At 46.4% G+C, this 14,709-nt stretch overlaps 1 protein-coding gene across 1 annotated transcript; it reads left to right on the top strand.

The window, feature by feature from the left end:
• The first annotated feature begins 5,224 nt into the window (after positions 1-5,224).
• On the top strand, positions 5,225-5,788 carry FGFBP3 (fibroblast growth factor binding protein 3). The gene has a single exon (XM_031044623.2). The coding sequence runs from the start codon at positions 5,225-5,227 to the stop codon at positions 5,741-5,743; it is 519 nt and encodes a 172-aa protein (XP_030900483.2). The 3' UTR covers positions 5,744-5,788.
• Positions 5,789-14,709: the final 8,921 nt, after the last annotated feature.

Here is a 14,709-nt window from a genome sequence, read left to right as displayed (position 1 = left end):
GCACAAACCCCAGAATTTCAGCTATCTGCATGTCAAAGGTGCTGATAGTATATTAACATGTAAATAATCTTACAAAACTTTTCAGTAGTCATACTCATTTGCCAACTTGGGATGGAAGGCAGAAAGTTGATGAAAAACACTTCACAACTTTGCCTTGCAGCTTCTCAAGCACAAAGTGAAGGACCTGACAAGTGTCTGCATTCAGAAGGTCCTCCAGCATAACTGGACATGAAGCATTAGACACCTCTAACATTAAAGCCAGTTAAATGCATGATATCCTTTACGGACTGAACTTCTCAGGTACCCAGCAGAGATGAATGGGACTGTTGGGCACCTTCCCAGTGGAAGGGAATATTTTATTCTGCTTCATGACCAGATTGAGAAATCTGTCCCTGAATGGTTCTTCAGCCACCAGTTTTTGTCTTTTATCCCATGCAGAGCTTGGCTTGCCCTGAACAAGAACAGGTAATTGAGGTCAGTCTATCTCCCTGTAGATGATGCTTGTTACCACGTTAAATATGGTTTTATGTGTAACAAGTAATCAGAAAACTGATAACACAAACAAGCAAGTTAAACACAGATACACTCATGCTGTATGTTTAGAACAACTTAGGTCTGCAAATCATCAATGTTATTTACACTACCCATGTATCTGAAAGGAACTTAATGACAGGTGGAAGACTGGCTACTTTCCTCTTGTAAAGCAAAACTATTCTTGCAGTAATTAACAACTGTTACTGCAATTTTGGGAGCTGGAATAAAATAAATATGTATTGTTCTTTACAGTGACTGGAACTTGCACAAAAACAAATTGTTAACTAAATTTTCAATATTTAAAACCATGAAGTCAAAGCCCTTACCCAGTTTCCCAAACAATACCTTCCATGGGGACAAAGTGGCCTATAAACAGAATTAAGGTTTTCTAGTTCAAATTTAACAGGTTAGTTTCATCATTGGCCAATGAAAACTGTGGTTAAAGCTATGGTATGAACTTCTGAAATGGAAAAACGCACAATAATGAAAATTGTTTCATATTCAGCTTGTGATTCACTGTAGACTTGCATGAACTTCTGCAGACATGTTACTTAGCATCCATCATCTTGCATTTGTACAGGTGTTTCAGACTATAATTTTCACTTCTTTTCACTGAACCTAATCTCGTGGTTTAGACTGTTCCTGCAAGTGTTCACATTGACTCTGAATTTGGTCTAAAACCTGTTTTGGAGTCCAAATTGCAATTTAACACAGTACATCTGTAACTCCTTCCAGTTTAGCCTTCTTGCAGGAGCCACATAGCAAGCACGCACTTTATCTGCTTAGACGGACAGGCCTGTTAACTCCTCAGAGATTTGTTTCAGGTTCTCTGCAGATAATCAGGCAGGTATCTTTGTCACAGTGCACGCTGATCATATTTTCAGAGGTATCTCCATAATCTGCTGACTTCTAGAACTATAAAGATTATATTCTAAGGCAAGTGGGACAGCACGGAAAAAGAAGTCAAAACCCAGCTACAGCAGCAACACAGACTAACTACGTTATTTTAACCACAAACACAGAACAGGATAGAGTGATTTTAGTATGTCTGTCCCCTCACATACCCATCAAAACCAAGAGCTAAAATTATAGCATGTGCAGGAAAATTAAAATAGAATAAATAAGTATCAAAGACTAACATCTGCTTTACTGCAAAAAATGAGTCACAGTCATGAAGGAAAGCGTGTGTGTAAATATAGGTACCAGGAGAACATGGCAAAGAAGTCTCAGGAGAATAAAATTACTCTATGGAGAGGCTGGGCAAGATTTCATTCTGTTTAATTTTCCTTCCCTAGCTCCTGAACAGGAATAACTTGTATGAGATTGAAAGTAAAAGGTAAAAAAAATACAACACCAAAACATTTGTTAAAACACATAGTAGTATTTCCCCCCAAACCTGATATACTTGAGATAACCTGCAATAAAAGTGATCTCAAACATACTGGGCAAGTCCATTTCACATTGCATAAATGATAGCAAGAATGTGAAAAATGGACAAGGATCTCAGTGTAATAATATATAGAAATTACAGGTGGTCAGAACCTAATCTGAAAGCAGCTCCAAGGTTTGCTGGCCTACTAAGCTAAGGCACATGATAAGCCTTATGCTCACTGGAGCCATAAAGGGTTATAAAAGTCACAATGCAGTTCTTTATGATGCCTCATAGTACCCATAGCCTTGAATTAGATGCCAAGATTTCTCCTATAGCCCACAGGAAGTCCTCATGGAAGGGATTTACGCAGTCCAACATGCCAGTCAATGAGCCATTCACAGCTTACAGTCAGTTAAACCTTGCCCTTCAGAGTCAGTTTATGTATGTAACTGCAGGACAGGAGGAGGTATCAGCTTCCACTTCAGATTCTTAGTTGTGAACCCTCTCCTATGGTTTGCTGTCTAAGCTATTTCATTTCCTTCATGTAACCCTCTCTCCCCTGCTGTTCCTCACTCTCCGCAAACAACCAACTGGGGAGAGCTAGGGAGAGCTCCAAGTATGAAATGCTGCTGGAAGTGGGACTTCCATCTAAAAATGTTTCTCCCACACCCATACTGGAGAAAGGACTCTACCTCCCACCTCATCTCAAGCAATCATTCTCTCAGTCTAAGCAGAAGTCTCTTCTTTTTAGGACTCATTGCACAGAAAGACAAATGAGTCATTACCAGCCTCTCTCTCCCCCGTTGAGTCCCACTGAATATCATGGAATGGTTTGGGCTGGAAGGGACCTTTAAATCTCATCTACTCCAACCCTCTACTGTAGGCAGGGACAAATTTGATTAGATCGGGCTGTTCAGAGCTCCATCCAATCTGGCCTTGAGCACTGCCAGGGATGGGGCATCAGCAGCTTCTCTGGACAACCTGTTCCAATGTCTCACCATCCTCATTGTAAAAAATTTCTTCGCTGTATCTAATGTAAATCTACCTCTTTTAATTTAAAACTATTACCCTTTGTCCTATCACAACAGGCCCTGATAAAAAGTCTGCCTCCACCTTTCTTACAAGGCCCCTTTAGGTACTGAAAGGCTGCAATAAGGTTTCCCTGGAGCCTTCTCTTCAGGCTGAACAAGCCCAATTCTCTCAGCCTGTCCTCATAGAAAAAGTGCTTTATGCCTTTGATCATTTCTGTGGCCCTCCTCTAGACTTGCTCCAACAGGTCCATGTCTTTCCTGTACTGAGAATTCCAGAGCTGAACACAGTACAGTATGTCATGCCCAGTATATAAACTTGAGGGAGTTGTCTGGGAGCTGTCAGTTGCTGCTTGGGGACAGGCTGGGTATAGGTCAGCAGCTGATGAGCAATAGTACTGTGCATCACTGTGGTTTTGGGTTTGGTTGTTTGGGTTGTTTTTTTGGTTGTTTGTTTTGTGTTTTTTTTTAAGTTTTATCTCACTTTGTTATTTCCCTTTTTGCTATTATTATCACCAGTACTATTATATTGCACTTTATTTCAGTTATTAAACTGTTCTTATCTCAACCCACAGGTTCTACTCTAGTTTCAAATTCTCCTCCCCATCCTACCGCGGGGAAGCGAGCGAGTGGCTGGCTGGGGTTAACCGCGACAGCAGCCTGGAGCAGACACCACTGTCCCTGCAGGTCACACCGTTACAGACATACGCACCTCGGAGGGCATGTGTCAGCTCTGCCGTGCCCGCAGCTCCCTGCCGACACCGCTTGTCCCCCGCGCCACCGGAGGGCGCTGTCCACTGCGTTACAACTGTGCTCCCGCAGGGTGTGAGCGGGCAGGGGGGCTGCAGTACCTGTGTGCACGCTCGGTGCTGTACAATCACCCGCACCACAGCAGGGTACGAGCGGGCAGGAGAGTGGCGGTACCTGTGTGCACGCTCGGTGCTGTACGGCCACTTGCGCTACAGCAACCGCTGCTCCCGGCTGCGCGGTCGCGGAGCGGCTGTACTAGCTGCTCCAACGCGGATGCTGGCTGAGGGAGAGGGGGGCGATAGAAACGCGGGGCTTGTCCTCGGGGTTGGCTTGAGGGGCAGAGCGGGAAGTAGTCTGAACAGATGTGCGAAGCAATCACCACCCACGAAACTGAAGAGAATGCGGATTTTGAGAGCTCAATTCCCACTGGAACTGGTGTCTGATCTCCCACCCCAGAGCGTGCGGGAACGCAAAGATCACGTCTGCATTCTCCTGAAATTCTGGCTTTTTTTCCTTTCCCTATATAGACACCTGTCTCCCCCTTGACACAAAATAACCGTCCTAGAATAATCCACACCAGCATCCTACTACCGAAATGAGAAACTCTCTTCGTGATGTGGTCTAACTCCAACTGCAAAAATAAAACAGGTGTATTCTCTTTCACCAGAACTTCCTTCGGAAGGCGGGAGGGTCCCGCACAGCCGCCGCTGCCTGACTCAGCACCCACACCCCTCCCAAAGGCTCCACAGCCCCGGGGTGGTTTTGAGGTACTGCCGTGGGGTTTCCTCGGACAAAAAGAGGATGTGCGTGTTCGGGGAACTTCCCGCGAGTCGGTGCCGTCGGGCCCCAGAGCCCCCGCGTGTCCCCTCGCTGTCCCCCCCGCCAGCGGCTGGCCGGGGAGGGGCGTCGCCGGGGGCAGCCCCCCGCCATTGATAACCCCCGTCCCCAGCCCCGTCGCCGCAGCCGGAGAGAGCCGACCGCCGCGCAGGGGTGTCCGCGGGCACCTGCACCCACACCGCAGAGCGCTGTGAGTGCCTCAGGGACAGAGCGGAGAACACCGGGTGCGTTGGGGGGGAGCACGGCTCAGGTGGGACACTGCGGGGCGTTAGGAGACCTGTCTGCTAGGAGCCGGGTCCGGCTGCCGAGCGGCCGCCTCTCGCTGCTTTGATGCCGCAGCCGGAGGGTGCGGGCTCTCGGCTCACGCTGTCCCGGGATTACGGCTTTCCGGCTGGGGTGGTCCCGGAGACCCGTCGCCACCGGTGGCCCGTCAGCGGAACTGGGGGGAACAGGTGTGGAACAAGCTAAATACCCCTGGGATAACGACCCTGGAGGGACAAGCCCATTCAGCGCCCCTCTGCCGAAACAACCTCCCTCGGGGGCTGCGCTCCGACGGGGCGCGAAGAGGGTTGGGAGCAGCGGGGACGCCGCCCGCCAGCGTCTGTCTCTCCGCAGGGTGTGGAAGATGCGGAGGGCCGGCTGGCTCCGCGCAGGAGAGCTCCGTCTCTGAGGCACCGGAGGAGGTTCCCTCGGCGCCGAGGAGATGAGGCTGCCTCTGGCCCTGCTGGCCCTAGTAGCGCTCGGGGCCGCCGCCGTCGGGGCGGTCGGTGAGGCGAAGGACGTGGCGCAGTCGGGGCGGTTCTCCACGCCGGAGAAGCACCGGTGCAACTGGGAGCTGCTGTCCGCGGCGGGGGCCAGCGAGCTGCGGCTGAGCTGCCGGCCTGCGGACGGCGGGGCTGAGCGGAGCTGCGCCTACCGCGGGGAGCCGAGGCGCTGCCCCTCATACGGCGCCCACAGCCGGCAGTACTGGCGGCAGATCCTGGGCAGGCTGCGGCGGCGGCGGCACCCCTGCGCCAGGGGAAGCCCGCTCAGCGCCCGCCTCTGCGGCCCGGGCCGGGCGCCGCCCGAGGCGCAGCTCCGCCTCATGCCGGGCCACGGCCACGGCCCCGCCACTACCCCGCCGGCCGCCACCGCGGAGCCCAGCCGGGACCCGGCGGAGACCTACTGCGCCGAGCGGTGGCACTCGCTGTGCAGCTTCTTCGTCGGCTTCTGGGAGGGCTGAGCCACGCCAGACCGATCCCCGCGGAGGCATCCCCGCCCTGCCTGCCCTCCCCGTACTTTGTCACCGTTCCGCTTTCCCTCTCCAATAAAGTGGTAACTACTTTCTGCCAAGAAGCTCACGTACTTTTTCCTCTTCAAAGCCCTGCAACACCGTGACACTGTTGAACAACACGCACGACATCTGTCAGCTGAGATGAGGGCGTCTAGGGACAGTTCATGTAATCTGAGTATATTAAAGTTTTTCAAAGGGACAAACACTGGGAGATGGTTATTTCTCCCCTAATCAATTTCTGTAAGCCTAAAGGTTTCACAGAAATTGCCCAGCTAGAAAGCCAGACATTTGTACCAAAATAAAGAACAGAGAGTTCACCAAGCTCTAAATCCTAGAAGAAACTCTCTTGCTTACAAAGACTTCACAGATTAAATGAGCCACTCCAGTCCTGCTTCCACAGGGCAGATGGTCACTGACTGTCTTCAAACAGGAACAGAAAGTTGGGTGAGAAACCAGCTATGAGAAGCCTGAGAAACTCTGAAGTAGGTAGATACACCTACTAGGTTTGGGAGATTAATGGTGTTTCAGCTAGCTAATGAGCTAAGGCCAATACCAGTCACATTTAGGGGGACATAGAGTTGAAGTAGGCAACTTGTTTTACCCAGGAGGAAGGGTTACAGAGGTTTAACACTACCCTCTCACTGAATCACACCTCTGTGATACGTTTTGGTAAGGGGAGCACAGGTTCTCAGTCTTGATTTCTCTCCTTTAGACATATCCCACTCAACTTCTCAAAAAAGGACTGATTTCTACAGCCTGTACTTGACTGCATGTCAGCAGCTTCTCTGCCCCCTGCCCAGCACAGCTATCACTCACTGCCTAACCAGCCCTCTGCCTCAGGAAAATACCCCTCTGTCAAAGCTCTAGCATTACAGGTGAGTGTTTAGCTGTGTCATATATATTCTTATGGCAGCATTATTTACTTGGCTGGATTACAGAATTTCACCATTTCATACAAGGAAAATGGGAACAATGTGTTACAAAAGTTTGAATTTCACAGCTAAACTGTTGACAAGCTTAGGACAAGGACTAAGCCTCACAGGTCCACACAGCAGCCTGCAGACATGATGTGACTGAGCTAAACTAGAATTTAAACTATTTTAAAATTATCTTAACCTGGATAAGAGAGAAATCATTTCTGACTTGCAGTCCTTTCAGTCTGAATGCTCAAAATCCGGTAAGATAACAAGTAGTGCTCACTTCCCTTAAGTTCATTACCTAGTTGTTCAATTAGAGCTGTTTGAGACTGAAGAAATACTTCCCAAGGACAAATTCAGTGTCAGTTCTGAAATAGTTTTATAAACCCTGAACTACAGGGTGTTTAGAAAGGTTATGCAATGAGAGCTTCTTATTGCTAGTCCTTATGTGGCCCCTTCAGAAATCCTCTAAATGCACCTAACCTACAACATAATGTGCTTGAAGAAAGCCACATGAAAATGGGAATGGCCAAAAGCACTGAGCCAGAACTGTTGCTTATGTAGCTCTGTAAATGTGTGTGTAGCTTTGCAACTGCCCTTGCAGTTACAATTAACACCATTAATCCCCACATTTAATAGAGAAGAAGTACAGGACATGAATGCCTAGCCAGCAGTCCCTGGACCTGGTTCATATATCACGTGCCATGGACAGACGTGGGTATGGTCCCAGGGGAGGGGTGGTGGGAGGGAAGCCACAAGCATGCCCAACTCCACAAACCAGCTCCTCTCTGCGGCCCTATGCACCTTCAGGTGCCTCTGACTGGGAGCACTTGCAGACTCTATATGGTTTTAAGGGTGGCTGTGAGGAGGCTACCAAGAGGCAGCAAGGATCTGCCCAGTGGCTCTGAAGAGGATCTGGACTGTTGCATACAGATGTTAGCACTAAGGCATTTTCCTTTACCACACGTAGTGGGGATAACCCTCAGCAGCACTATATAGATCTTGATTGTCAATGTATGTGACTTGTACAGTAGGTTTCTTTTAATGACAGCTCATTTTTCCTTCATGTGTGTGTCACACCAGTAGTCATACAGCAAGCTGCTGACCATAGCATTGCACAGTATCTTGCAATAAAGCCCAGCTTTGTTTTAATTCCATGGCACTGGCACAGCAGCTTTGTGCAGCACCATTAGAGCTTGCATTTCACACCACTGGATGCAAAGGTGGAACACCATGGCAGCTGAGCTGCTTACCCACATTGCCTACATTTGAAAACCCAACTAGGAATTCTGAACAAATTCATTGTTTTACCCAAGAGGGAGAAGAAAGAAAAGGATCCCTGGATCTGTTTTTCATGACATTACTCCCCTGACTCTCCAAAAGAGCTCAGCCTTTCTCATAGCACCACCAAGTAGGAAAACACAACAACCTGAGATATTGCATTCATTGCGTTTTACAGTGGTTGATAACATCATTGCCTGGTGGTGCACAGCATATTCAGATTTTTCACTGGGTATTGCAGATCACAAAGGCTGGAAAACCACTGTCAGATCCTCAAGTTCAGTTTTAAGGGGAAAGACCACAGCTTTTTGCTTCCTAACTCAACATTTTCATCCTCTCTGATGATTAGATGACATCTTACACCACCAGCTAAGCCAACCAAATACAGGAAAGTTTTGTAACCATGACCATCATCTCCAACAGAATCTGTTCCTTCCCAGCTCCACCATAACACAGACTTGTATGTCCCGTCCCGTCCCATCCCCTCCATTTAGTTCAGCCACCCAAATCTACCCACACACCCCTGTGTAGCCAGCCTTACCTCTGCTTTCCCACTGCAGCTATGATGGTCCTTCACCTCTTCTCTGATAACCCAACATCCTCAGAAAAAAGAGTTAGCATAGTCAGTCTGTTAGAAACAAACTCTACCTGCCTACCCCACAGGCCAGATAAACCCTCTCATCTCAGGCAGAAGCAGGGGGTCCTGAGCATAATTAGGTTGCCCCACAGGCAGGTGTAGGTTGGTTTATCATTATCAGGATGTTGCCAACTGAATGTATCAAGATGCTAGGGCTGCCTTGCAAGGAAAAGCATGAGCTACCTTGAAAAGAATAAAATAAAATTAACTGAATTTTTAGCTTCTAGGTTGTGATTTCTGGGAGCAATAACTCTCTGGAAGTTTTTAGGGGTAAAAATAAAATCAGCTTTATGCCATATTGCACACACAGTATTGTTTTCCGTCATTTAGCTGCTGAGTGGAGATGGTAGCCAGTTTGAATTCACAGTTCATCATGTATTCATGAGACCAGACAAACAGATATCTGTGTCTGGAAGTTCCAACAGAATCTCAAGAGATGGCAATCCCATGCTTTAATTTTTCGCTGGAGAGAAATCAGTGATGTTGAATCCGGGTATGTTGTTAGTGCAGCTGGCTTTAATTATTCTTTTTGTACATAGAAACCCCTTTATCTTATTACATAGCAAACTAATAATTTTTCACCACTTACTGAATCTGAAGGCACAATTACAGGATGCTCCTCTAATTTTAAAAAGCAGGCAGTAAGCTGTCTTGCTGTTTGCAACAATCTCTTCCTATGAAGTGACATCACACAATTAATAAACATACACCTTCACTAGCTGAGCAGAGCTGAACTAAGAACAAGAATCTCCAAAGGTTCATCAGAAGAGTGGTACTCACAGTGATGACAGCTTTAGGCAGACATGGCTGTGTCCGACACTGAACTGAGGCGGGATAAAAGCTCATATCCACACAAGGCCACTATGCTCAGCCCTGTCTGGACACAGGGACTTGCTTCTGTCCTCTGAAGGACCACCCATCCATTTATTCTTGGTCTGTATTATTACAGATATTTGTGACAAATTGTTTTTTTGGAAAAGGGGATGTGGCTACTGTTTTGGGCTACCAGAATTTATGCTTAGCCTGGGTCCCCATCCTCCCTGAGGCTGTATGTCCCACAGGCTGAATGAGAAATTTCAATGTTCTATGAAATAACAGGAGCTAAAGAGAGTCCAGCACACACTGGGCTTAACTGTCAGGTGTTTGACATAAACTGGGATCTAACCCACTTTCCTGTACTGCAGTAGGAACAGGAGAGCTCTATTTCCATCTTATTCATGCCTTCACAACTCCTCTGAACACCATTTCAACAGCCAAACTGAACAAGAAGTGAAAACTGGTCAGGCAGCCTCAGTTCAACTCTCAGCTCTATTGACTCTACACACCTATGTTTGTATATTTAATATTTCCACTTTTGATTGTTTGAAACTCAGTTTTCTACCTGAGTTTATGACTAACCTTTTCCTAGGGGAGCCCACAAAGGGATGCTATTGTTTTGGAGATTTGTGGTGCAACTTAAAAGCCACAAGACTACTAACAAATAAGAATAAGGCGGAGGCACAACAAACCCCCCATCAAAATAACCATTCAGGTGGGAGCTGGTTCAGTAATGGGACCCAAAATCTTTGGGAATTTCTCTTTAAATGCCCCTGACATGCTGTAGGCTCTCCCTTGCATTGTGAGCCCTGTCTGAGACTCACTGTAAAGCCAAGCAACACAAGAGGTGACTGAATGGCAGGCTTTGTCATTTTGCCAAGCACCAAACTCCTTCCTTTGTAATGATCTGGATTTTTAAGAATTCCAAGCTCAGTTCATGAACGCAGTTATATGAAAGAGGCCTTTAACGCACAGTATTATAGAGTTTAGATTAACTCTCCCAGCCCTCACACTCCTTCCTTACATGGAAGGGATCTGTTAAGCACAAGCAGGTATAAAATATCTACGGCTTTAGAAACAATTCAGCATTTTAGGGCTTAACCTTATTTGGTATGTGCCATGCTTTGTGCAGGGTGTACAGTCTGCGCTGGCCTTTCAGAAGGGAAATATTTTGCCAAGTTTGCTTCAAGCTCTCAGAAGGTTAATGATGCATCTTTCTCAGAGGGAATGTGAGGTACAGCCTGAGCTGAGCCCACAGTCCCACTGAACAGTGGCATGGCCTCATCACCGGCCTCTGATTTTATTGCTGGCTTCAGCCTTCCCATGGGAGAGCCCTGAGCTGCCCCTGCCTCCCCTGGGCTCCCACATTGACCTGGCTGGCAAGGACAAAGGCTGAAGGTCACCTGTGGGGTCTCAGCGCACCAGGGAAACACATAGAGGCTACAAATTGTATATGCTATAAATACATAGTATTATATCTCTCTATAGATGTATAGTATATCCATATATTATATATATATATAGGTAGATATTATATATATATATATAGGTATATATAGATATGTAACTCAGAGTTCCGTCCTTGCTGGTGGCCTTTGCAACCTGGATGGGTACATGCGTTTAATAACAGCTCACTGCTGGTGTGTGCCCTAGGCAGAGGGCTCTGCTGCCTGCTTGGGTAGTGCCTGACATACACAACATCATTGCCATGCTAGCATCTCACTCACCATTTTACACCCAATGTGGATCAGCTGGAGAAGTTTTATGTTCATCCCCCAGAGGAAATCTAGGAATAATTGCTCCTTATAAAATAAGGCATTTTAGGATAAAGTTTCAGACTAATTTCAGACTCTGACATGATTTGCTATTTAAACTGTCATAAATTGAGAAAATGTTTGATGAAAGTGTTAAGGTGAACACAGAATTAAATAATTTCTGATTACCCATTCACAAAGTACTGAAGTTAAAATATCTATTTAACAAAGGAAACAGAGGACAAAATCTGACCCTGTAAAAAAGATCGAAATCCTAAAATGCAAAATTGTGTGCATTGCCTACTTTAGAACACATTCTTAATGTAATAAAAAAGATCTTAAAGCATTTATTTCTGCTAATTATATCCAGAGCCTCTATTTTGTCAGACTGCTGGATTCAGTAGATTTTCTTGCATGATTAATTGAAGGCCTTAGGTCCCAAAGTGTCCGAAGGGTTTGAATTTTCATTTGAAAAAGAGCAAAAAATCCTACAGCGAGTTCTTTTTTTTTTTCTTTTCCAGACTGCACTTGTAACCAGAAAATACCCAAGATGGGTCATCCTCAGAGTTAGTTCAGTGAAAAGCTGAAGAAAATCCAGCAGCTGACTTTTTAAAGTTGTGCTTGTTTTCAATTAAGAAACCACTGTGCGCTTCCCAAAGTTAGCATCCTTAGCAGCAGCATGATTTGCACTAGGAGGAATAAAGATAGCTTCAACCCCATGTGTTTGCTGCTTCTTTTTTAATTTTAAGAGTAAACCCTTTCAAAATTATGAATAAATTTATCACCAGTATTCTTTTGATGGGGAAAGAGTAACAAGACAGCCACACAAGAGAGTATTCTTTCCAGTTAGTCGAGACAAGATGTTGAGGATTTAGGGCTGATCTTTTGTCTCTGCTCAAAGACAAATGGTATAAAATTTATATGCATGCTTCTGTCCTGACAGCAAAGGGCTTCGGCAGGGCTCTCGCTGAGAGCTAATGGCTCTCGGGGATGCTGCTCTCTGAAGTTCCTCGGCATGAAATGGTCTCTTGCAATTCATCTCCCGCTAACAGCAGCTCCAAGACGACAGTCTCTCTCCTTTTGTTTTTTGGGTTTTTTCAGTTCTTTTATCCCAGGCTGAAGCTGCCTGTGTTCTCATTGGAGCCGAGAGGGCGCACTGTGAAGGTTTTCTCCCCTCAGCTCTATTCTTTCAGCCCTCAGCAGACTTCGGGGCAAGCTGGAGGCCCTATGGAAAGCAGGGCCTGATGTCATCCCACCCAGTGCGGGGCCAATGAACGCCCTCCAGCACCCGGCTCCGCCACACACGTACACATCAATGGCATCTTAATAGCTTCTGGGGCTTTTTAAAGCTTTATTAGTCCATGGTAAATAGCAGCGGTAATGTGACAGTTTGTTTCAATGGGTGTCTCTGAGCCAGGAACTTTACGGTGCCAGAGCCATGTAGGAAAATGACCAGGAAACAAAAAATAGCTTGGTTTAAGAAGTTATTATAGCTCTAAGGGAGATAAAAGCTCCTGTTTTCATTTCTAGGGGTGAAGGCAGCCCTGGGTCGAGGGCCAGCCATGTGCAGGGGCCCCTCTGAGGACAACACTGGGCCACCAAGAGTCTCTGGACAAGTGACTTGTTCTGCCAGTAGCAGGATGGTGAGAAGAGCCCAAATTGCCTGGTGCCAGCTGCTTTTTCCCTTTCAATGGGCCCACATGGCAAATGTGGTTTAAGAACAAGGCATCACAGATTTAGGAATACACACCCAGTGCCATCAGCATAGGATCTGTCACAGTTTGCTCAGCCTTTTATGTGACTCCTCACCTGCCGTAGCTGTGCAGGTGTCTCATTGCTTTCTTTGTGCTCTTTACTGCCCCAGGACATTAGACTCAGATAGTCATGTACATTTCTGCCTCTGTAGCTCCTCTGCCCACAATTTGATGGCATGGTGGGACTCTCAGAGATGCTAAATTCTGTTAATCAGAAAATAAGGCTGGAAAATTTATCATTTCCTGAAGAAGAATAGTTTTGGTTGGGTTATTTTCCTTACGTAGTCTAGGTAAGCACTAAGTACTTATAAGTACTCTTTGTAAATCTGAAATAGTGATTTATTGGATACCTTCTCTTTTCTATGCATCTTGGAAATCCTGTTCACCACATGCTTTCGCAGTTAACCTGGTTAGCTGGCACAGCATCCCAAGGTTGTGGAACATTGCTTATGCCATCAACTTCAGTCAGCAGAAGGTGGCCTTGCAGCTGGAAGAAGTGGCCTTGTCCTTTTTTTTGCTGTTGCCCATGTTTTTATGTCAGTGCAAGTGTTTATGCAGCCACATCGCAAATGAGATCGGGGAGCCAGGCTGATATTCTGAGGCAGGAGAAGTTTTGGCTGGATCAGATTTCCCAGGTGGTTGTATCAGCAGCAGGGAAGGAACAGCATGGGAGCTGAAGTGAGTGTTCAAAGTCAGGCGAGCCTGGCTCTTTCAGTGACGGGACTGCTGAAATCTCACTGGAAATGGCTGTAAATCTACAGCGTAGGCTTTTTATTTCTTGAATGCAATTAGGGGTCCACAAAGATCCATTTATTTATGATTTACTATATCTGCTCTGAAGAAAGGGTGATTTCAAACTAACTACTGGCAGTGTTTCTCTTAACATAATGTACAATCAATGACACAGTGGAGTTGACCCAGTATAACTACCGAACTCCCCACATGCATTTGCTAGTTCATCTGGAGGGAGTCAGGCTGGCCTAGCAGCAGCATGAAAAGGCTGTGAATCTTTGGCTATAAATATCACCAATACCTTGAGATCTGTGTGGTTACACAGAATTAGCAGTAGTTCTGTTTGCCCTCAATCTGTAAGTGCTCTGAGTTGTATATTCTGGCCTTGGGTCAGCTCCTTGCTCTTGTTTCCAAGCCTGGCAGGCAGTGAGTGCCTGTGCAGCTGAATCCATCTCTGCAGTGCCCTGCCACAGCATGTCTCACTTAGACAGCTTATTTCTATCTGGAAAACAAAGCTGGAGGGCAAAAAAATGGCTGTTCAAAGGGGTAGATCACTCAGCGAAGCTCAACCACTGAGGAGAATGTGATAGTTTTTGCTGTGATGACAAATATCATGGCCTCACTGACAAGAGCTAAAAGCTTCCCTGCTACTATCTTGATCAGAAGCTGTATTAAACACAGTCCTTGGCATTGCATTTAATGGGGCTATAATGCTGCGCTTTACACCCTACATTATCACTCCTATTCACAACTGAAGGCTGACAGCCACACTAGGGCTTGAAGGGATGATGGTCACTCTTGGTGGCCTGTGCTCTTGCACAAATTTTGTTGACTCATAGAGAAGTGCATTAGTCATTCAAGTTCATGTGTGTGCGAGCTGATCCCCAGTGAAGAGCATCCCTCCCCAAGTGAAGGAGCTTCTTACAACTGCTGCTGCTATTGGTTTGCATCAAAATTGCAACTGGAAGAAGTCAGAGAAAGTATGATTTCTTCTAGCTCTGTTAAACCAACACAGCTATGGAAA

The sequence above is a fragment of the Melopsittacus undulatus genome, chromosome 4 (genome assembly GCF_012275295.1).
Source record: "Melopsittacus undulatus isolate bMelUnd1 chromosome 4, bMelUnd1.mat.Z, whole genome shotgun sequence".
Taxonomy (NCBI): domain Eukaryota; kingdom Metazoa; phylum Chordata; class Aves; order Psittaciformes; family Psittaculidae; genus Melopsittacus; species Melopsittacus undulatus.
Note: the sequence above shows the minus strand (reverse complement) of the source record. Positions and strands in the feature narration are given on the sequence as shown.